The 22,028-nt window shown below is 39.2% G+C and overlaps 2 protein-coding genes across 2 annotated transcripts; both read left to right on the top strand.

The window, feature by feature from the left end:
- Nucleotides 1-1,707: 1,707 nt before the first annotated feature.
- On the top strand, nucleotides 1,708-17,745 carry LOC124863658 (TRIO and F-actin-binding protein-like). Its single transcript, XM_047358072.1, has 12 exons — nucleotides 1,708-2,095; nucleotides 9,546-9,602; nucleotides 9,771-9,839; nucleotides 9,958-10,047; nucleotides 10,294-10,403; nucleotides 11,578-12,019; nucleotides 12,398-12,635; nucleotides 14,220-14,331; nucleotides 15,055-15,214; nucleotides 15,691-15,792; nucleotides 16,207-16,293; nucleotides 16,559-17,745. The coding sequence occupies exons 1-12, from the start codon at nucleotides 2,090-2,092 to the stop codon at nucleotides 16,718-16,720; spliced, it is 1,635 nt and encodes a 544-aa protein (XP_047214028.1). The 5' UTR covers nucleotides 1,708-2,089; the 3' UTR covers nucleotides 16,721-17,745.
- Nucleotides 17,746-19,179: 1,434 nt separating this feature from the next.
- Nucleotides 19,180-21,459, top strand: LOC124863784 (NADH dehydrogenase [ubiquinone] 1 alpha subcomplex subunit 6-like). Its single transcript, XM_047358270.1, has 3 exons — nucleotides 19,180-19,348; nucleotides 20,980-21,095; nucleotides 21,239-21,459. The coding sequence occupies exons 1-3, from the start codon at nucleotides 19,210-19,212 to the stop codon at nucleotides 21,368-21,370; spliced, it is 387 nt and encodes a 128-aa protein (XP_047214226.1). The 5' UTR covers nucleotides 19,180-19,209; the 3' UTR covers nucleotides 21,371-21,459.
- The last annotated feature ends 569 nt before the right edge of the window (nucleotides 21,460-22,028 follow it).

Here is a 22,028-nt window from a genome sequence, read left to right as displayed (position 1 = left end):
AAAACCTTTTAAAGAACCCTATAAGAAGGCTCTAGACTTGGTGGCTGCCCTGCCACATTTTGCTGAACTCAAACTTGTATGAAAGCAGACCCTCAACTACATACCACTTGTCCTGTCATCCTGACAAGCTGTTAATGAATCAAACAAGACGACTCTGAAGAGTACATACTTCCAACTAATTACTACTAACTCAGTATTACCTGCAGGCAGAGTGAGTGGAGACATGGAGGACTTAACTCACTTAGCATTCTTTCTTTCATGCATTCTGTGTGTTGTACAGATCGATTTTCCCTTTTGTTTCTTCATCCCTCTGTAACCACAGGTGGCAGCGTTGGCATTTCAAAGTAAAAATCTGTATTGGTTACATTTAAATGCTGACAGGACAATCACAAAAGGTGGCTCTAAACAATTATGCTGCAGCTTCGGACTTAGCTGGTCTGGAAAAATCCAGAGCCCAGTATGTTCGAGACAAGATCAAGACTTTTTGCACAATACTGCAACACAGCTTGGGACTATCATTTTACATCCAAATCACAATGATCTACTTCTTTGTTTAGACTTTGTTAGTCTCTTACTTAAAATCTAAATGAAATCCATCTTTCAATCTACAATGCAACAAAATGCAACGAAGCTTGAGGAGTATGAATACTTTTGCAGCATAACAGTGGATCGCCCCGATGTAGAATACGACTGGAAACTGAGCTTTAATACCCTGAATTGGTACGTGTCCATTAAGCACCTTTTCCTTTCGCTCAACATACTTCGCTGCAGTTCAACTGAACTTGTGCATTGTTATTTCCCACCCACACCACCCCCACCAAAGTGTGTTAATGCTTAACCCACATCTTTCCCATTTGCCTGATTTATAAAAGGTCTTTGAATGTGGAGCTCTGCCGCTGCTTTCTGTGTTTGTCTGGTCAGAAATGGATTATTTTTGTAACTACAAGCCACTCTTATCCAGAGATCAAGCAGTCCCACTGCAGATGAGGGCTGTTCATGGAAAAGTTATCATCACATATCAGAACAAATGCAGGTAGGTGCTGCAGCACACATGTTGAAAGTCAATGTTTGTAAGTCACCTCTGCTGAAGCAAAATTGACAGTGAATTTGTTTTGTCTATCACTATTTGTTGGAATAATTCTGCACATTCACTCTTTTTGTCTCCTAGCTTGTTTAAATAAATATGTTTCACTCATGTTCACACATAGCTGTATTTAGATGTACTTGCCACCGTAGGCACTTACTAGTTTGTGTCCTTATGTGGAGCTCCTGTTAAGTGGCTGTTGAGTGTCTGTAGGGTTTTACCTACACCCTACAGTAATTTCATAAGACTGACTGAGCTTTGTCAGTTGTGGTCTGCTGGGGCATGTGTTGAAATTCCTGAAATGAAACCAGTAGCTACAGAGGGTGGATTTTAGAGGGGGGGAGTGCTGCTTCAGTTCCCAGCTCAGACATCAGGAAAATGTGGCTTGGTTTGTTTTGTGCGTTTGAAAAAAACTGATGATTACTGATTTTCTTTGTCAGGAAAATGTCTTGCTCTTTAGAAGATTGATAGTTACACATCTAGTAGACTTAGTCTGGATTAAAACATTTTTATATGGCATGTTAGCTCCTCACAGCCCTTTACCTCCTTCATGAAGGTCCCTCTATTCCATTTTTCACAGATCCACCACTCGGGTCTGCGTGTTTTCTTAAACGATCTTTGCGGACCCGCCCAGGAAGTGGCAGAAGGGCAGAAACGGAGAGAGCGGCGAGTAACGACGCATTGAGCTGAGACAGAAGCTCTCCCCCGCGTATCTGAAAGTCTAGAAATGCTTACATTTGACCTGGAACATTTCATTCGCTTTTAGCGGGACAAAGTCGCCCTTTTCTCCGAGAGTGCGGCCAATGTTGTTCTGGGAAGGTTGCGGATTTTTCGGTGGAGTTAAAATGTGGATAAATGGCGGGGTTTTATCTGAATTTGCGTAACGTGAGCGACACAGTAAGGTGCTTTCTGCACGACAGCGTTAGCTGGGACGAGATAGAAAGTTTTTCTTGTGAGGATTAAACATATTTCTGTCTTTATTTTATCTTTCTGGATCCTGTTACCATGACGGTAAGTTGTACCCTCTTCAAACAAGTCTGTATGCCGAAGGCAGTTTGTGTTTTCCTGTCTGCCTTTTCTTCCTGTATTAAAATATATGAAATAAAAGTTTTACTCTGGAGTTAGCCGTGTTTAGCTAACTTTTAAAATACGTTAGTGTTCCTGTAAGGTTTGGTAGCTAGCCGTTTTGTCTGGTAAGCCTCGGTTTGACACAAGGGGTGTGTTCAGACTTTCTCGATGTTTGTCTTATTTAAATTTTAATACAGATCTGTTGAAGTGGCGCGGATAAATAGTTTTGGGGGTTTTCATTTCTGTTTCTACCGTTGACTCTTCAGTTGTTTACAGTTGCAGGACGTGTCGTTAGCCGACAGCGCGTACAGTCTGACAGCATTCATGACCAGCTGTGACACATGCTCCATGTTGTCCTCTGGCCTTTAGTAATGGGCGGTGGGCATTTCGTACCTTTTTGAAGTTTTAAAGCGTTACGTGCCCAACATTGTTGTGTCGGAAATAGAGCTTTGTGCCGCAGATTGTTTATACCAGATATATACCAGATACCACAAGAGATGTCAGTATTTTCCAAAAAGTTGTAGGTCAAAACGATTAATTGTATTCGAAAGGGCAATAAAATGCTTTTAATATTGTTCTAAGATTGTAGAGTTTAACAAGTAGCAGCATTAAAGATTCTAAGGTCAATTATTTACTCCTAAATTACATTAAAACATTTAAAGGGCAGTCACTCAAAACTGAATTTTCATCACAGAAATCGGCATCATTTCTTATTTTTTTTTATTTTGCCTAGAAACAGTTTTAGGGGCATCTGAAAGAAGTAAAACTTTATTAGAAAATAAAGTTAATATTGTGGCTATCAAAGAATTGTTCGATAACAACAAGGAAAAGTTGGCAATCATTATGTAATTTATGTTGATAGCTATTCAGAATCTAGGATTGTGAATTAAATAAACTATCAAACAATGCATAAAACAAAACTTTGAAAAAGTGCAGACATGTGCGTCCTGATAAAAATATGTAATTCCTAAAAAAAAAAAAAAAAAACTAGACCTATCAAATTATTAAATGCATTTCAAAATTATGTATGTTTTAAGGGGTCTATATGGAAACCAATATATGGCAACAGTTTCTGCTTATGTTACAAAAGCACGTTATGTATTGAATAAGTTAATTTTTGGTATTAGGTAAGTTGCTAAGTAGAGCATATGTGGGAACAAAAGCTGCTGTTGCATACTCACTGTGATAGTAACATGTCTGTTTATTCAATTCAATTCAAAAATACTTTATTAATCTCAAAGGGAAATGAAATGTTGTTATAGCTCATATTATGAGGGTTTCCTCAAAGAACCGTTGTAGATGCTGATGGCTGTGGGCAGGAAGGATCTCCTGTAGCGCTCCGTCTTACAGCAGATCTGAAGAAGCCTCTGACTGAAGACACTCTGTTGTTGTAGGACAGTCTCATGAAGAGGAAGCTCAGGTTTCTCCATAATGTTCTTCATTTTATGAAGCATTCTTCTTTGCACAATGATCTCCAGAGGTTCCAGAGGAGTCCCCAGAACAGAACCAGCCTTCTTTATCAGCTTGTTGAGCTTTTTTAAGTCCCTGGCTCTGATGCTGCTACCCCAGCAGATGATGGCAGAAGAGATCACACTCTCCACAACAGACTTATAGAAGATATGCAGCATCTTGCTGCAAACACCAAAGGACCTAAGCTTCCTCAAGAAGTACAGTCTGCTCTGTCCCTTCTTGTAGATGGCTTCACAGTTGCATCTCCACTCCAGTCTGTGGTCCAGGTGAACACCGAGCTATTTATACATCTTCACCACCTCCACTTCCACAAACTGTGGTCTGTTTGTCAGGTAGTCTTTGATCCAGGAGATTGTTGAGGCCTCCACCTGAGTCTTCTGGAGTTTTGCGAACAGTTCAATATCTGGACTGCAGAGATGACACCATCTGTTGTTCACAAGTACTGCCAGTCCACCTCTTTTACATTACAGAGTACCGGGAATGCTTTGTAGGGCTTGGAGTTCATCCAACTTGTTTCCCAAAGATCTCACGTTGCCCATCATAATCGACGGAAGAGATGGTTTGAACTTCCTCCTTCTCTCTCTTCTCTTTGCTCCTGCTCTGCATCCACGGGGTCTCCTTTTCAACTCATCAGGGATTTGAGGTTGTAGTTGAAGTATTATTTGAGCTTATTATACTGACTAGGTCAGTTTGTACCAGCAAATGGATTTATCGTACTCTTTCAATCGATGGTTTCAAACTTTTTATGCCAAGTACCACCATACTGTCAAGACAGCACTCCATCTAAAGTTGTAATTTTTCCTTTTTTTTTCGGTTTCAAAGTAGAAAAATGTTCTTTTTATTTTTGTTAATCAAAGGAAAATAATCAAGGTTGTATCTTCCTAGAGCTAAACACTGGTGTTTCTCTCTTACCCTAAACACAAAATCCAATATGGCTGCCACGCATTGAAAATGCAATAATGGATGCCGTGATTAACAGTCTATTTCAACTTCTCTCAGTTTGGATTTCATGAAGCATTCACAGGCATGAATATATACACATCTATTTGTGAACATGTTGTTTTAGGTTCTGTGGAGACAAGAGCATTTCATTTTGGTGGCCCATTTTCAACAAAGCCAATAAAAAAAAGTTGGGTGTGTTTTATGTATACTTTTAGGTCAGATCTCCTGACTTCCAAGTAAAAAATACTACAACAATGCCCCCTGAAGTCAGAAGTTTGACTAGGAAAGCCGGAGGTTGCCGGCCAACCGCGAGTTCTGTATCTTTATATTGCTGCCAAACATATAAATGTTTTGAAAGCTGCAAGTATAAAACATGAATTTGCATTTCTGAGGGTTTGTATCTCAATAAACTAGTGGCACATAGTGCTATACAACTGCTCTTTGTGAGCATTTTCTTTTAGTATTCAAACAGATGAAATGAAAAGAGAAATAGATTGTTATTGGTTGTATTGCTTAATAGCAGTAAGGATGACGACAAATAGCAAACCCTCTGTGATCCGGCCTCTCGGCCCAGGTGTGACATCTTTCCCAGATTCAAGCTTGAGATTTTGTGGCTTATTTTCAGTCACTGGTTTTGTAAAGTTCTGACCTCCTGATTGAGATTTCTGTTTAAGAAATATAAACTACAAAATATTTTTTCAATTCTCTGGATAGCTTGAACTGTCTTAACTGTAAAATATTATATTTATATCATAGAAAGAAAATTATTTCTCAAAAAGAGCCCAAAGCTAAAGAGCTGTCTCTCTCTGCATCACTAAAAATAACGTTAAATCCTCCAGGTTATGGAACAGAGGTATCGATCCACTTCAGACTTGGCTAAAAAGAAAGGCAGCATATCTAATTTATTCCTTTACACTTCACACCAATTTTTTTGCCCGTCTCAGAAAATAAAAATGCTCCGTAATACAAGACAATCATTTTTTTTTTCCTTTTTTAGAACATCATTTTAAAATGAAAACTACCTGCGTTCAACTTTATACTTGTTAGGAAAAGTCTGTTGTTCAGTTATATGTTAAGATGTTTGTGTCCATTGTGACCATAAAGGGGTCTTTAGAAATATTCCTGAGATTGATTAATAATAATTCACATAAAGAGTAGAGCGGACGTCACAGCTCTTCAGTTAAAAAGGATTTTACTAATATCTCCAGACAAATACAAAGTGATTGCAGAGTTGACATTTTATGGTCTTTAGCGTTTTATAGTTGTGATTATCATGATTGTGGTTAGCATTACTTACAGCTATCTCTGTGTGTATTTCTAGTGGTTAGTACTCCTTGCCTTAACTATGAGTTTTCCAAAGCCTGACTTCACATAATCCATTATGTTTTTTCACTGACAGAATTGGACCCTTCAGAAAGATAAAATAGAGCAACTTTCATGTAATACTTCCGCTTCCTGTTACCAGGTGACTTCTCCCCCTGTAGAGCGCCTCCGTAGAATATAGTTTCCTTTTAACAAGCGTCTTACACCTGTGTGCATCATCTCATTTGATTTTTAAAAACCTCACAGAAAAAGGCTAGCTTTAAGTCTTCTTGCAGTACCATCTTCCACACCAAAGAGTGTTGTAATCAGTGTGACCTGGTAGATGACCAGACGATTACTTACTACTTGACTCTGTAAAAGAAATAGGCTATTACTCATTGATCTACTTGCAAACACTGATGAACCACAAAAGCAGGGTGTAATATGAAGCTGTCATGTTTCTCTATTATTGCTGCGATTTGCACACAGATGTGGAAGACATTAATGAAAAGTTGATAAGCTGCTTCTTATGTAGTAACCAAGAAGTATTGGTTCTCCAACCTGCAGTAATCCAGGAACTGTCATCACAATAACTGTCCCTTTGGATCCTCCTGTTCTCATTGTGCTCAGAGGTAACCTATTTAACTGAGCCTTACGGACAAAGCAGTGGAGACAATACTCCTTTATAGTGACAGGATACAAAGGTCAGGAAGAGTTCATGATGTCCCTGTAAGCTTTTCTGATGCTTTTTCCTCATATATTAGTTGGATCTGCAAGCACATGACCATTGGTGTTATTGCTAAAATATGTTTCCTGGTCCACAGCTTTATGACCCTGCATATAGGCAAGTTTAGACAAGTCAACATTAATTTATGAGGTTTGACATGTGACGAGTTGCACCTGTTGGTTGTTTCACCTTATTGCTGAGAGAGAGAGAGTGAAAGAGCCCCAAGAAAAATATTAATTTATCTGTAGCTCAGGTTTCCCTTCTTGGTGTTCATTGCCCTGCAGCCATTTTCTGCCATCATGACTCAGATTTCCAAATATTCCCCACTCATATATTAATGAAGAGAAGTTAAATTCAAGTTCATTTCCATCCTAACAATATGTTTGACAGTGTTTTTGCAGTCATCAGTTGCTGATTTGGATGAAAGGAAATCAGATGGAAGGGCTACCATAAACGGGAAGAAATCCGGGTGGTGCTGTGGTTCATAGGAATATTTAGAGGAGAAATGCAAAACACAAAAGTTGTGATTTATAGATGACAAGATGCAGAGACGTTATAGTCCCTTTTAATAATATAAATAGGCTTTAAATGTTTTCACATTTCGCCAGATTACAGGAAAACAAGGAGTGCATAATGTTGATTTATAGAGCAAACAATGTATGGTTTTTATAATTTTTTTATTTTTTACCAGTAAAATTTGAAAAAGATGTGGCATAGATTTATATTTAGACCGTCATAATCTGATTCCCATTGGTTGCACAAAATCCAGTGCGACCAAATGCCTTTAGAAGTGACCTAATTGGTAAAGGATTCAGGGGACACCGATGTGTGGAAGAGGAGTGCTCTGTTCTGGTCTGATGAGATTCATCCAGTCTTTTTCTATATTTTGTAGAAAAAAGAAACATTGTTTTCTGCGGTTACAGTCGTAAGTCTTTGGGATATCTCTCTGCTAGCTTGATACATCTAAAAACAAGTTTTAGTTCGACTGGAGCATCGTGAACAGGTCTAACCAGAGAATCTCAGCTAGATTTCGGGCTTTTTACTGTGCCTTGCTAACACATACATTTTCTTTGATCTAAACCAGTATTTTATCATCAATGGTCCTCAAGGCCCATTGTCCGACACGTTTCAGATTCAATTCGCTGCATTACCTCCTCAGCAGGCCATCAACTGTTGCAGAAGGCTGTTAATCACACATTTATTTACAGGAGCATAAAAATAAGTTACGTAAAAATATTAGAATATCACGAAAAGGTTAAATATTTTTTTGTCACTTGTTTCAGGAAGTGAAAGTCACATAGATTCATTTCACATGGCGTGAAATGTTTCAAGCCTTTATTTCTTGTAATCTTGATGATTATGGCTCACAGACAACAGAATCCAAAAGTAAGTGACAAACAATATTCAATTCCTTCATTATACTAAAATCTTTTGAGACGTACCTTTTGAGTCAGGTGTGTGGCAGCAGGGAAGCCCCTAAAATATACTGGACATTGTGCTGTGAGGACCAAGGTTGAGAATCTCTGATCTAAACCATTCTGTTGTCGCTCTGGTTGTATGTTTAGGCTCGTCCTTCCACCTCAGCCTCTAACGAGTTTTCTTACAGGATTGCCTTGTACCTTGCTCCATTTAGATTTGGCAACATTTACATTAACTCTGACCAGCTTCCCTTTCCCTGGTAAAGAAAAGCATTCCCACATCATGATGCTGCCCCTACCATGCTTCATTATGGGGATGGTGTGTTCATGTGCAGTGTTTGTTTTCTTCCACTATTAGAATTCGGCATGTTGTCCAAGAAGTTCAGTTATAGTCTCATCTGACCAGAGGACGCTCGTCTAAACGTTTGCTTTGTCCACTATTCTTTTTACTCACTAGTTGCCTTCGAAAGGTTGAACTGGATTATATTTAGGGGTATTACTTACTCTAATACCCCTAAATATAATCCTGAATACAAAAGAACAGTACACCTTTTTTAAACTTTTATTTAAAATTCCTGTATAATTTTATTTCCACTTCATTATTATGAACATCATTGTTTTTGTCTATCAAATAAAATCCCCCCAAAATACACACAAGTTTTTCAAAATGTGAGAAAACGTAAAAGAAAGTTTGAGATTTGCAAATCTTTTTGCTAGGCATTGTAGATTGCAGCAGGAGGACAAACCAATAGAAACAGAACAAATGGTTCTAAGATGAGAATAAAATTATCAAAAAGGAGTTGAAGTAAAGAAGATAAAGACATGGGAGTGTGAACAACATGAGCCAAAGGTTTGAATTGAGGAATGTTCATGCGAGTTAGAGAGAGATAAGGAGAGGGAGGAATGGATGTTACCTAATCTTAATCTGGAATGGTGGCTTCTTTGAGGTTATTTTGCACACGTTTTCTCTTCCTGTACCCAGGTGGAGAACAGAAGCATGGCTGCTGCAGTGCAGAAGAGCAGCAGCCTGTTTAGTAAACATCACACTGATGTGAAACCTTTCGAATGTGTTTGCAGTTTTAGGCTCTTTGACCTGATTATGGTGCACACTTGTTTTACCACCATGTTAAGTGTATAAAGTTAAACACGGACTATTTTTGTTTAAAAAGACCTTCTAGGGTCAGCTTTCAGCAGCTTGAGTGGAAACTAGTTAGCGTCCTTTGTGCCACAGTAATTCAGCAGCATTTATCTGTTATGTTTTACTACAATAATGGAATAAACACGTAGGGGTGTGGATGCATTGAGCATGCAGCGTCCTTTGATATGGGCTCATATTTCTCTTTGTGTTCTCCTCTTTCCTCCTTCTATTGCCTTTTTGTTTCTTTATGTGTAAAATCTACTCAGACCTGCTCTTTAATGCGTGGCTGATCACATGAATGGTGCTGACATACAAAGACATCACAGATTTCCTTCCTTCCAACTGTTCATCTCGAGCTTTTAAACTAAAACTGACAATGTGCCCTCCTCTTGGCAGCCTGACCTCTTGAACTTCAAAAAGGGATGGATGTCAAAACTAGACAACTTTGGAGAGGTGAGATTTTCCTCTTTGACTTGTTGCTGTTAAGAATTTTCATGTAAATGATGGAGTTTCTCGCTTTTTCTAACCGGATTTCCAGTTATTTTAGTGTTTTGTTACTTACAGTTTCTTAATTCTCAAGTAATCTTTGTGTGGTTTTTTTTTTTTTTCTTTTATCTTTAGTGGAAGAAGCACTGGTTTGTTTTGACAGATGCTGGAATGAAATATTACAGAGACTCAACTGCGGAGGAGGCATGTTTTTATTTTGTTAATGAGAAAATTTTTATGCCAGTTCCAAATGTTTGCAAATAGCATTTAGGAGCAAATAAATATGGTTTAGTTTGACTAAAGAAACTGTTTCCCTGCGCAGAAAGATGACTTGGATGGAGAGATTGACCTGAAATCTTGTCTGAATGTGTCTGAGTTCGATGTGGAGAAGAACTATGGGTTTCAGATCCAGGTGAAAGTCTTCGTCACTGGTCAAACCCTCCTTAATACTGCATGCATCTGTTTTCCCTGTTCTCCTCTTTAAACTGTCTTAATTAACTTGGACTAAAGCTTTCTTCCACTTTTGCACCATTTTCTATATTGCCTTATTTCAGCGCCTTATTTAGTCCCGTCTTTTTACGTTTATCACCTCCATCTCATCCCACGCCTGTATCCTTCATTTGTTTAACCTGTTTGGTTTTTCCTTCTTGTGCCGCAGACACGGGAGGCTGTTTTCACACTGTCTGCCATGACAGCTGGGATCAGGCGAAACTGGATAGAGGTTTTAAAGAAGTCTATCCAGCCCAGCAGCTCTCCTGACCTCACGCAGTAAGTACATGCAGAACTGGTGAACACAACATCAATTTATTTTGGCTTGATGTGGGGCCATCATTTTTTCATATTTCTTATATTTCATAACTAAGCTAAACAATGTTTTCAGACAATGATATTCAATTTAATTAAGTGGCCACTTCTGCTTCATTCATGAAAATACTTAAATACAATAAAAGATAAACTAATGTGTAATTAAATACTTTGTACTTAGGTTACAAAATTGGCTGCAAATTGGCAAATGACCAAGTTGACCCGAGGATGTTGTGCACTCAACAAATGTGGAATAGGTGCAGGAGGAAAGACATAGGAAGTCCTGTAGCCAGTAACAAGCCTTGAGGTGACAAAGCATTTGTGAAAGGTGCTCGGGTTGGATGAGGCCAAAATTCAAGTTTTTCATTTACATGAAATGTGCTATATGTGGCATAAAAATAACACTGCACATCACCCTGAACACACTGTTCTCACATTGAAACATGGTGGTGGCAGCATCATGCTGTGGAGATGCCTTTCTTCACCAGGGATGGGGAACGGATCAGACTTTTAGAAAATGGATATGGCTAAATTGTGGGAAAAATCTTCAAACAATCAAAAATGTGGTGGAGGGTCACCTTGCTGCAGGAAAACAAATCTGAACATACAGTCAGATCTACAATGGGGGTTAGGTCTAAACACATTCATGTGTCAGGATGGCTTCAGCAAAGTTGAAAATGTGTCAGAAACTTTGCAATTAATCTTCAGATGCTCTTCATCCAGTCAGACTGAGCTTGAGGTATTTTGCAAAGGTTGGCCAAAAATGTCTGCAGTTGTGCAAAGCTGTTACAGACATGACCCTCAAGTCTCGCAGATGTACAGTAATAGTAGCAAAAGTTGATTCTATAAGGTATTGACTCAGAGGTACTGAGTACAAATGCAGGTAATTTTCAGATTTTTATTCATAAAAGTAAACTAAATCAGTATATACTGTATTGTGGCTGGTGAGGTTGTCGTCGTAGCGTGACAAAATGTTAAAGTTGGAGGTGAATGAATACTGTTAAAGCTGTACCTGTTGCATCAGTGTTTTACCATCAACCTTATTATAAAACTTCAACTCATAAACTTTAACTTTGTCGTTAAAAAACAAGGAATTGCAATCTTAGTGTTCTTTAATTTGTACTTTTTCCTTCAATAGATTACCTGACAACAACAGCGACAAAGAAAACTCTCATAAACGTTTTTTGCCATCTTCCCGTCACCCATCATCACGTCATGTCGACTCCCAGCCAGAGGCTCCGCGCTCGGCACATCCTGCTGAACGAAAGTTCGACTATGTAGAACTCTCTCCTGTTCCCACCTCCTCTGGCCCTCTCCCGTCCAGTCAGAGAGAAGCAGGAGAGGGGCAGGGGCGAGAGCATAGCCAATGGCAGGAGGAGAGGAGCATGAGCAGCCAGTGGGAAGCCATCCTGTCCCGGAAGGGCACGGGTGTGGGATCGAACCAGAGGGTACACCTGGAGGAAGAAATAGAGAAAAAGTGGTCTGAGTTTGAACGGATGCCGTTAAAGGACATGAGCTCCTTATCATCGATGAGACCGCGGACCTCTAGCCAGTCAGCCAACGAGGCGCTGCAGAGGGAGGTAGTGTGTGGAGATGATTCTGTAATTTGCAAAGATACTAAAGTGCAAATTAACTTCATCTACATAAATGAAGTAAAGCTTTTCTTTTTTTCAAGCGTTTTACACTTTTTGCTTCTTTCTGACTTACACATTACTTTCAGCAGTGTTTTCCATCTTAAATAAAATGTAAATATATAAATTAATGACTAGTCTAAGAAGTACTGAGGAAGTAATGTGGAAAATACTTCTGAAAAGCCAGTCTGCTCCGTTTTTGTGTGCTGTGATGTGTTTCTAAGCTTGAATATTTTTGTTGCTCAGACATGCTTCTGTCTACATGTAAAATGGAGGCAGCTTTGGTGTCAATCAGCTGGCTTTACCTCCATTTTTACCTTCTCTCAGGTGGCGTCACTGAGGCAACAGCTGGACAAAATACAACAGGGGGGAGGAGGGGGAAGGGGAGAAGGTGTGCGTGGTAACTGCGGTCCTGAGGCACCCTGCAGCCGCAGCCTGGCGGCCATGGAGCATGCTCATAGACATGCGCTGGAGGAGCTGCAGAGGCAGCATGGCCGCCGGATTAAGGAACTGGAGATGGAGAAGGAGCGGCTGCTGCTGGAGGAGACCCAGGACACGGCACGAGGTCAGTCAGTCGGCTTCAAAATATCAGTGGGTTTGCAAGTGAGCGCATTATGCTGTGAGGTTTGCTATAGTTTCTCTGAATTATTAAAGGTTTATTTAAATTACAAAGACCAACTTTGTCAGATGGAGACATCACATTTTTAACATTTAATACAATAATACCTTTTATTTGAAATAACTGCAGATAAAGCTGAAACCATTTTTTACTGTAAAGCTTAGTTTGTACGTGTATGATTAATAATTGATAACATCGGTATGTTGTATATTTAAATATAGCAAACATATATATTTCTTTGAAAAAGTATAACTCAGTGAATACTTCTTTGTATTCTTCTATCATTCCCTTGCCGAGCAGCAACTTACCATGAGATCTCACATTCTGACATTTTAGTTTTTTCAACAACCAAAATTAAAACACAGATGCTGACAGAAGTGATTGCATCACACGTCTTACGGTATTTGGAGACTGAGCGGCTTCTGGTTAATGTTCGCTTTTACAGGGCGCCTCATACCCCTTGAACCTTTTCACATTTTCAATTTTTTGTAGAGCCACCTGTTGTTGGACATCCAGTTGTATGTCTAGCAGCTTTGCACATCTAAAGGCTGAAATTTCAAGCTCAGTAGGATTGACGGAGAGCGTCACTAGATCAGTTTCCATCGTCTTGCCACATATCAGCAATTTGCTTTAGGTCCGGACTTTGACTGGGCCATTCTAACAAATAAGCATACTTTGATCCTGACCAATCTGTTGTGGCTCTGGCTAGATGTTTAGGGTTGTTTTCCTGCTGAAGGTGAACCTCCACCACAGTCTTATTTATTTTGCAGCCTCCGACAGGTTTTTTTTTTTTACAGTGTTGTGTATTTAGCTCCATCGGTTTTCCCGTTGGTTTTACACAGAGTTTGATTTTGGTCTCATCTGACCAGATCCTGTTGGTCCTATCAACAGATTCTAGCTTGCTGACTTCTGAAGGCATTTGGTTGCAGTAGATTATTATTTGAAGCCTTTTAAAGAGAAAAGGGATTAAATGCACATCCTCCAGAGCTGCTGTTGTTCAGCTTGTAGATGCATCGCTGCTGCAACGTCCCTGAATCAAATGTCTGGATTTTCTCATCAGCACGTCATTCAGCTCTGCAGAGCTCTGGTAACTAGCCATTCATTTGATTCATTTGGCGTCCCATTAAAACACAATCAAGTTTGTAGTTGTATGGTCATATGTAAAAAAGGTTCAAGAGGTATGAATATTTTTCTAAGGCACTGTACATGAGACATTTTGCCTTGTAGGAAATAAAAACATGGCGGGAGTGACATTTACAGCAGAATGAAAGAGCAGAAGAAGACAAATCTATCATAATGATTGAAAACAATGTGAAAATGTGACCGTTTGGTTCAAGGCCATGTAAAACAACTAGAATGAAACTGTTAATAGTCATAGTGAGAGATCCAGTCAATGTTACACTTTGATCAGTGCAAAAGTGGATGACTTGTCGCTTTGAATTTTAGTATAAAAAAATTGTGGACATACCGATTGTCATGAAATTCCAAGTGACAATTATAACACATCTTAAGCCTGTATTTGTGTTGTAGTGATGGAAGCTTTGAAGAAGAAGCATAAAGAGGAGCTGGAGAGAGAGGTGGAGATGTTCAAGAGGCTGAACAGTGGAGCGATAGACTCGAAGACTCTGCAAGCCCAACAACAGTAAGGAACTTAATATTAGCTCCTGCCGAAGAGACGGATGCCCTCCATCCTTTCCCAGTGGAACCTAATTACACCGCGTGTTTATTTTAATCTTAACATACCTGTTCTTCATAACTACATCATAAATATATATTTACTCCTGATAAAATATTCAGTTGTTATTTTGATAGTGGTGCTTCGTTTAGGTCGGAGCTGGTGGGCCCCAGCAGCTTTTTTTGTGAAATAAAGCTGAACTTGTACAACAGTCCCTCCTTGTTAAAGTAGGCCCATTAGTAAAGTGGCCACTAGGCCCTGTTAGGCTCCTAAGGAATGTAGAAGAATTTAGTTATAGATAAGATTTTCTTAGCAGTCTTCAAGGTGGCATTTCACACAGAAAGACCCTCATTTTAGGGCTTTGTTTTAACTGCTGAACATTTTTCAACTGTGCATGCTCTTCCTCTTTTTGTGGTCATTGGTTGCAAGATGCAGAGATGTTTTTACATCTACAGGAAATGCTTGAGGGACAGAAATAGACAAACACAAAGAGTATTGCTGTTATTTATTAGTATTCCTCAAGCAGATTATTTCTAAGTGTTAATTGATTTAATGGAATTAAGTATTTCCCAGAAAGCAGGATTTTGGTTCTTACTTAATAGGATGATCAGCTTCCAATGTGTATACTGTGAAATAAGCTTTATATGACACATTTGTCTGTTTTTCTTTGTTACTCACCTTATGTTGCAGGGCTGAAACTCAGGCCTTGCAGAGGGAGCTGGCCGGCCTGTCTGAGCGCTATTCTCAAAAGTGTCTGGAGCTACACCGAGCTGAGCAGAGAAACACTGAGAGAGAACGGGAAGTCGGCCACAAAGAGAGAGACATGGAGCAGCTGAAGAAGGAGAACGTGGTGAGTTAGTAGCTGACTGTGGTAAAGTGATCCGCTTTACAGCAGAGATGAAAATAAACTCAAAGTATTGACTCGGAGGGTTTGAATTTGAGCTTTACAATGTAGTGAATCACAGCTGTTGTCGCAATAACATTGTGTGGAATGTTGCACTCTCAAAAGACTGCTTGGATGCAGTATTTGGTAGGATCTTATATTTCAAGTAAGCAGGTATTCACACAGCATAAAGCTAAAGGAGAAAGGTGTGGGCATTATGTAATGGTAAGAAAAGTATCAGTAAAAAGTGGATTTATTGTAATTTTAACAATAGTATCATAAAAATTAAACGTCTCAATGTTGTGCTGCTAAAGTCTGAATACTAATGCATGCCACATTGTATTCTTCAAAAAATGGAAAACCACTTTTTAACTCTTGCAAATCTACTATCTGCTCCTCTGCGGCCACAGAAACATGTTTAAAAAATGTATTTGGTTCCTCAGGACTTAAAGGCCCGTTTGACGGACGAAATGAGTCTTACACGATCCACCCTCACAGATAAAGGCTCAGAGGACAACAAGGACAAGATCACCTGTGAACTAGAGGTACTGTTGTTTTTGAAACTGAAAGTGGATGGTGGGGGTAGTTTCTGTGTGCATCCTCCACACTGGCAGCCATACTCTTCATGTGGTCTGCAGGTGTGAAAATATGCAAGCCTTCACATCTGGACCGAGATGCATCTGTTTTAGTTTTTGTTTTCTGTGCCAGAGGAACATTAAAACTGTGGGCAAATGGTTAGATGTTTGGATTTAAAATGTTTTAAAAAGAGGCGGGCCACTTGTGTGCCCTGTTACAACCTTTTTTAGAAATGACATCATTTGGACTTTTGTGCTAAATCATAAACTAGACGTTATGTCTTGTCGTTTATGGTGGACTTGAGAACTGTGGATGTACATATTTCCTGCATGCCATCTGATTTTGTTTTAAGAAAAAGTAAACCACCCCTGTTTTTCTTCCAGGTTCTCCTCAGAATGAAAGATAACGAGATACAGTATCTTCACAAGGAGATCAGCTGCCTTAGGAATGAGCTCCAATTTCTAAACATGGTACTGTGCCTTGGTTTATCTGTCACAAGTATTGTATTTATATATATAAGTCTTTGAATGGAGGGATAATGCAGAATGTTAAACTTGGAAACAGATGTGGTGAAATGTTGGAAACTAGATGTACAAATGACAGTGCATCAAACTACAAAGACAGAAAACACCTGTAATTTAAAAAGCACAGGTCTGTTTTGTTGGGGATATAATGTAAAGAGAGCTCTCTGAACTCGGTGGTGTGAAAGATGAAGCTGTGTTTTTCCTCCTGCAGGAAAAGCAGCTGGCCTGTGAGCGGTATGCAGAGGTGCACGGAGAGCTGAACGGGATGAAAGGTCGGAATGAGCGCGAGATTCAGAGTCTGAAGGAGCACTTGAGGTTGGCCATGGCTGCTCTGCAAGAGGGACAGAAGCTGGGGAACAGCCTGGACCACTGACCCACTGCTGCTGCTGCTGTGGCATGGACAAGGATGGGCATGGGCTGACGTTGAGGCAGGGGAAGTGCTTGGGGCTAAACCGTTATTAAGGCATAGAGATTTGGAAAAGCAGGTGTCTTTTTTTTTTTCAACCTTTCTTTGTTCCCAGAGGTTTGGTTTTCAGTCTGTATGATGACTGGATCAAAAGGAAATACTTGTATAGGACCTTTTACTGCTGGGTCAGAACTGTAACAGGTCTTTCAGCCAATTTGCCAACAAGCCATTTGTCAGTTTCATTACACTGGGCCTTACATTGTATGTTAAAGTGCACTTTTTACTTTTTGTTTTGCTTTTGAGAGTTCAAGCTTGTAATGATATTCTTTTGGTCTTAAAACTGGAATATTTGAGTTTTTAGTATCAGGCCTTGTAGATCAAGTTTCTACTGTCTGAACTTCATTTTGAAGCGGGGGTCAGAAGACTTTCTTTATACAGGTTTTCTGTTGATTTTGTTAAAGTATCACACTTTCTCAAGAAATTGGAGCTTTGTATTTACTGTTATTATTCTTATTGCATCTGCAAACGGTTGTACCTGTGTTTTTGTTTTTTTATAAATGCAAATTTATGAAAAATACTTTGGGATTCTGATAAAACGGAACCGTTTCAAATGTCTTGCAGACTCGATGTGGAAGTGTGATCTGGATGTCGAAGAACAGGTTCTGGCTTCTTCGAAGTATAATTGACTTGTAAACACAGCTGAATGATTGTTTCTCCACACAACACGTCCAGATGTTTATAAGCCATGGTGGAGAATTCCCAGGCTTCCTGATTCCACTGATCACTTATTGTCATACTCTGTTTGTCACCACCACAACACATGGCAGGTGTTGCATCAATGAGCCATTTTTTATATATATTTTTCTTGTTGAAAAGAACTATTGTGAAAAGAGTAACTACCTTTTGAAAGCATTTATATATTTAAAGCCTCTAAGGTTTTTCTAAATTATGCTCGTTTTTGCAATCAATAAAGTTACTTCATTACGAACCTATATGAACTTTGGGTTTTTTGTTGTTTTTAAGTGCCTTGCAAAAGTGTTCACACTCCTTAACACCTTTCCATTTTGGGAAACGGTTTGTGGAAGTGGATGAAAGGTTTGACTTTTTAAGATTTTTATTTAAAAAAATATTTGTGACTTTGCATTCAGCCTCTTTTACTCTGATACCTCTAAAGAAAATACAATCTAGCTAATTCTCAGGATAGTTTAATCTCAGGTTAAATATTGAATTATAGCTTGATGGAATAAAGGAGCACAGCAGGTATAACGATGTGGAGAAATTAAAAGCAGGGTTTGGTTATAAAACAATGTCCCACAACTTTTAACATCTCTCAGAGCACCTTAATTACAGGTTGGACAAGAACATGAGTCAAACAGCCACAAGCTGTGTGGGGAAACAACAAATGGGGAAGAAGGTGATATGTTTGGATGAGATCAAAACATTTTGGCTGACATACAAAAGATTACTTTCCAGAAAACTAACACCACTAATCACCTTAAAACACACTTTCCTCAAGGTGAAATGTGGTGGCAGCATTATGCTGTGGGTATGCCTTTTACAAATGCACAAAAACAATAAATTCCAGTGTCATTATTTATTGAACATCAAAGCCAAAAACAGAGAAGCTGTGTGTGGAAAAACTAAGCACACCCTGAAAACCACAAATAGTTGCAATAACTTGAAGTGGCTGTTTTCTGTACTTTTAATGTAGAGGAATTTCAGTCCAGTTTTCTTTATAACATTGCTTCAGTTTAGCTTTGCAGACTTTTATTTTTTCACAGCTCTCTTTAAAGTCCTACTGTAGCATTTCAATTAAGCTGAGGTCCAGACTTTGACAAGGCCATTACAACGTCTTGATAGTTTCCTTTACCAACCCATTCTGTTGTAGGTTTCCTATTGTGTTTGTGAAAAGCTTCAGCTGTGGCACAGATGGTCTCACAGTTGACTCTAGAAAAGTTTGTTGGAGGAATTCATGCCTGCTCAGTGACTACACAGCAGCCAGGTCCTATAGCTGCAAACAAGCCCTAATCATCACTTCTCCACTGCGGTGCTTAAACAAATTGAAGGTCTTTGTGTTGATATATTGTGTTTGGTTTCCACATATCATTAGAAATTTTATTATGATCATTCATTTCTTCTTTGGTTTTATCAGCCCTGTTGTAACAGTTCATACAGAGAATAAAAGTTTTTCTGTGAACTTTTTGAGTATCTAAATAGTTATTTATTGCCTGTTTTATTCTCTGCTGTATTTAAAGTTTTAAAAAATATTGTTATTTAAGCATGAAATCTGCAAAGTGTTGGAGAATAACAAATAAAGCTACTTATTTCGCCTGCTGTCGACAGTCATTAATTACGGCATGTCTTGTATTGAACCTGTTTTACCACTAGGGGGGCGCTTACGTTTTTTGGTTTACGCTCTGAAAGCGGAAACGCCTCCAACGACATCAGCAACAGCCATGGCTTCCACGGCTGCGACCCGTACCGCAGCCGGTGCTGCTAAAGTGGTAAAGCCGGTTTTTAGTCGGGACTTGGACGAAGCTAAGCGCAGGGTTCGGGAGCTGTATCGAGCCTGGTACCGTGAGGTACCTAATACAGGTATGTTAGTCCGCTGTGGAGGGTGAAACCGGGGTGTTTAAGCAGCGGCTGTAGCGTCAAGGTCGTGCCTCTGTGGAGCTTAAGATTTTTGTCGAGGTTAACTGAACCTCTACAAGAACTTCAGCATTTCAGGACGGGGTCTTCTCTAAAGCTTGCGAGTGAAAGGAAAATAATACATGATTTAAAATAGTTTTATCCAAAAAAATAAATCGAAAGTCAACTCCCCTTTACTCTGATTCCCCCAAATAAAATCCATTGCAATCTGAAAAGTAAATGCAGCTGTTGTGTGAAAGTCGCAGAGTTTGATATGGAACAGAAGTGAACAAACAGCATCATGAAGACCGAGGAACACAGCAGACAAGTCGGGTAGGAGAGCAGGTCTCTGTTTTAAAACCATATTCCAAACTTTGAACATCTTACAGAGCACTGTTCAATCCATGATATAAAAATGGGAAAAGTATGACACAGCTGCAAACCTACTAAGACAGCGTCAGCCTAAATTATCAAGCTGGACAAGGGAATTAATCTGGAAAAGCATCCGAGAGACCTTTGGTAACTCAGGAGGAGCTGCAGAGATCCACAGTCCAGGTGGGAGCGTGTATGTTAGCAGGACACCTATGGGTTGTTCAGTCATAAACCTGGCAAGAATAAAATAATTAAACGGCATGTTTAAGGGTTGCTACAGGCCAAGTAGAGGATACATTGCAACACTGTGTGGCAGAAAACCTAATGTCACTGTTGAGACTTCGTCCCCATGGTGAAGCATAGTGGCAGCATCATGCTGTGACGATGCTTTTCTTCATCAGGGAAGCAATGCTGGTCAGAGTTGATTAGAGGATGGGTGGATCTAACTACAGGAACATTCTGGAAGACAACCTGTTAGAGGCTAAAACAGACTTGAGGCAGGAGTTTACCTTCCAGGAGGACAGGAACCCTAAACATGATCTACACTGGAATGAAAGGAATGTCAGCTCACGATATAATTGAGAATCTATAGCAACTGATGTTCAGAAACCTTTGATCCAATGTGACTAAGCTGTGGCTTTGTCTTTTTTATGGAAAAGACAAAGCCCAAAAACCTGCAGCTGTAATCACAGCAAAATACTTTCCTCCTAAATGTTCACTCAGTGAGGCTCATGAGATGCATATTGGCTATTATGTTCTATCTGGCTTACTCGTTATATTGTTGATAAATTCTGGGCTAAATATTTTTGGATTTATTCTGGTTGTGTTTTGCGATTTAAAAATGAATTTAATTAATATGAGCTACAACAACATTTAATTTCCCAATGGAATTAATGAAGTATTTTTCACTTAAATTTAAAATCACATTTGCTAAACAAAACCAGTAAATCCTTACCGTATAGGCTGGAAAAACAACACGTAACATTTTTGTAGCTTTCACTCAGGGATGGTTATTGATCATGGATTATTTCTCAGTACCATGATTATTGCTTTTGTTTAAATAATGTCAAAATGACATAATGTGATAACTTTACCCTGTGAAATTACTAATATTAGGATGACTTGTTTCCAAATTGTGTTGGTAACAATATCCTGATATTCTTGTACTTATTGAGGTCATTGTAGCTGTTGTTTCTTTTATTAAAACTAAGCGACTCTGTCTGCAGTGGCGTTGTTTCAGCTGGACATCACAACTCGCCAGGGCAGAGACAAAGTGCGGGAGATGTTTGACAAAAACAAGCACGTCACCGACCCCCGTGTGATAGACATGCTGGTCATTAAGGTAAAAGGTGACCCCATCACTGATCATTCATTGCTACAGTCTTGACTCTAGAGTTGGCGGTTCCTCTAACCCTTGGTGATATTTGAGGGGAATGTACCCGTGCCCCTCACTGTGTATTGAGCTGTCTCTCATTCACACTGCAGGGTAAAATGGAACTGCAAGAAACAATCCACATCTGGAAGCAGAAGACCCACGTGATGCGTTATTTCCAAGAGACCGAAGAACTTCGAGCAACCGACTTCCTGTCCAAATTCTACAAAGGCCACGACCCATGAACTGTGTAGCTGACCTCTGACCCATATTTGCTTGTTTCCAGAATGAAAGATGTTCCCCTTAATTGTAAATACACACTTCATCTCTCTCATGCTTACACTGGTTTTGTTTTAGTCTTGATGAGGTTCATTTTAAGATTATTTCTTACATTTTACAAAAACAACTCCCCTTTCAGTACGTGCTCAGTCAAAGCAGTGGAAGTACAAATACTGCATAAATAACTGGAGGTTAGGTTCTACACCTCGCCCTGCTTTTAATAATTATAGTTTTTAGTCTGTAGCTACAGTTATGATCAGAAATTCATCAGTGTTATCTTTGGGCCTTTTTGCATGTGAATCAAAAACGGGGTGCCAAATTTTGTTCATGGATTTTTCACTAACTAATTTGGTAATCTGTGGAGGGAGCTAAAGATTAGTGTGATGGCAATGAGGCCTTCCAACCCCAAAGGTTCATTAGTTAAGGACAATAAAGATTTTTCCATTGATTATTGAGAATGGTATAAATAATGACTATATACGTCTTTAACTGAAACCAAATATTTCTTAGTCTGCCAAGGGGAATTACTAATTTTGGGCTAAACTGTAGCTGTTGAGTTGAACAAAGTTGAAGAACTTGTAGGTAGTCCTATTATTATTCCATTCACTTTGCATGAAGGAGCAG

Source organism: Girardinichthys multiradiatus, chromosome Y (genome assembly GCF_021462225.1).
Source record: "Girardinichthys multiradiatus isolate DD_20200921_A chromosome Y, DD_fGirMul_XY1, whole genome shotgun sequence".
Classification (NCBI taxonomy): domain Eukaryota; kingdom Metazoa; phylum Chordata; class Actinopteri; order Cyprinodontiformes; family Goodeidae; genus Girardinichthys; species Girardinichthys multiradiatus.
The sequence above is the reverse complement of the archived record's forward strand: the minus strand, read 5'-3'. Positions and strand labels throughout refer to the sequence as shown.

What these genes read in the sequence shown, in the direction of transcription:
- LOC124863658 (XM_047358072.1), top strand. An exon ending in AACTAGACAACTTTGGAGAG is followed by an intron (nt 9,603 to 9,770) that starts GTGAGATTTTCC and finishes TTTTATCTTTAG; the next exon opens with TGGAAGAAGCACTGGTTTGT. An exon ending in AGATCACCTGTGAACTAGAG is followed by an intron (nt 15,793 to 16,206) that starts GTACTGTTGTTT and finishes TTTTTCTTCCAG; the next exon opens with GTTCTCCTCAGAATGAAAGA.
- LOC124863784 (XM_047358270.1), top strand. Translation starts at nt 19,210, where the DNA reads ATGGCTTCCACGGCTGCGACCCGTACCGCAGCCGGTGCTGCTAAAGTG. An exon ending in CCGTGAGGTACCTAATACAG is followed by an intron (nt 19,349 to 20,979) that starts GTATGTTAGTCC and finishes CTCTGTCTGCAG; the next exon opens with TGGCGTTGTTTCAGCTGGAC. An exon ending in TAGACATGCTGGTCATTAAG is followed by an intron (nt 21,096 to 21,238) that starts GTAAAAGGTGAC and finishes TTCACACTGCAG; the next exon opens with GGTAAAATGGAACTGCAAGA.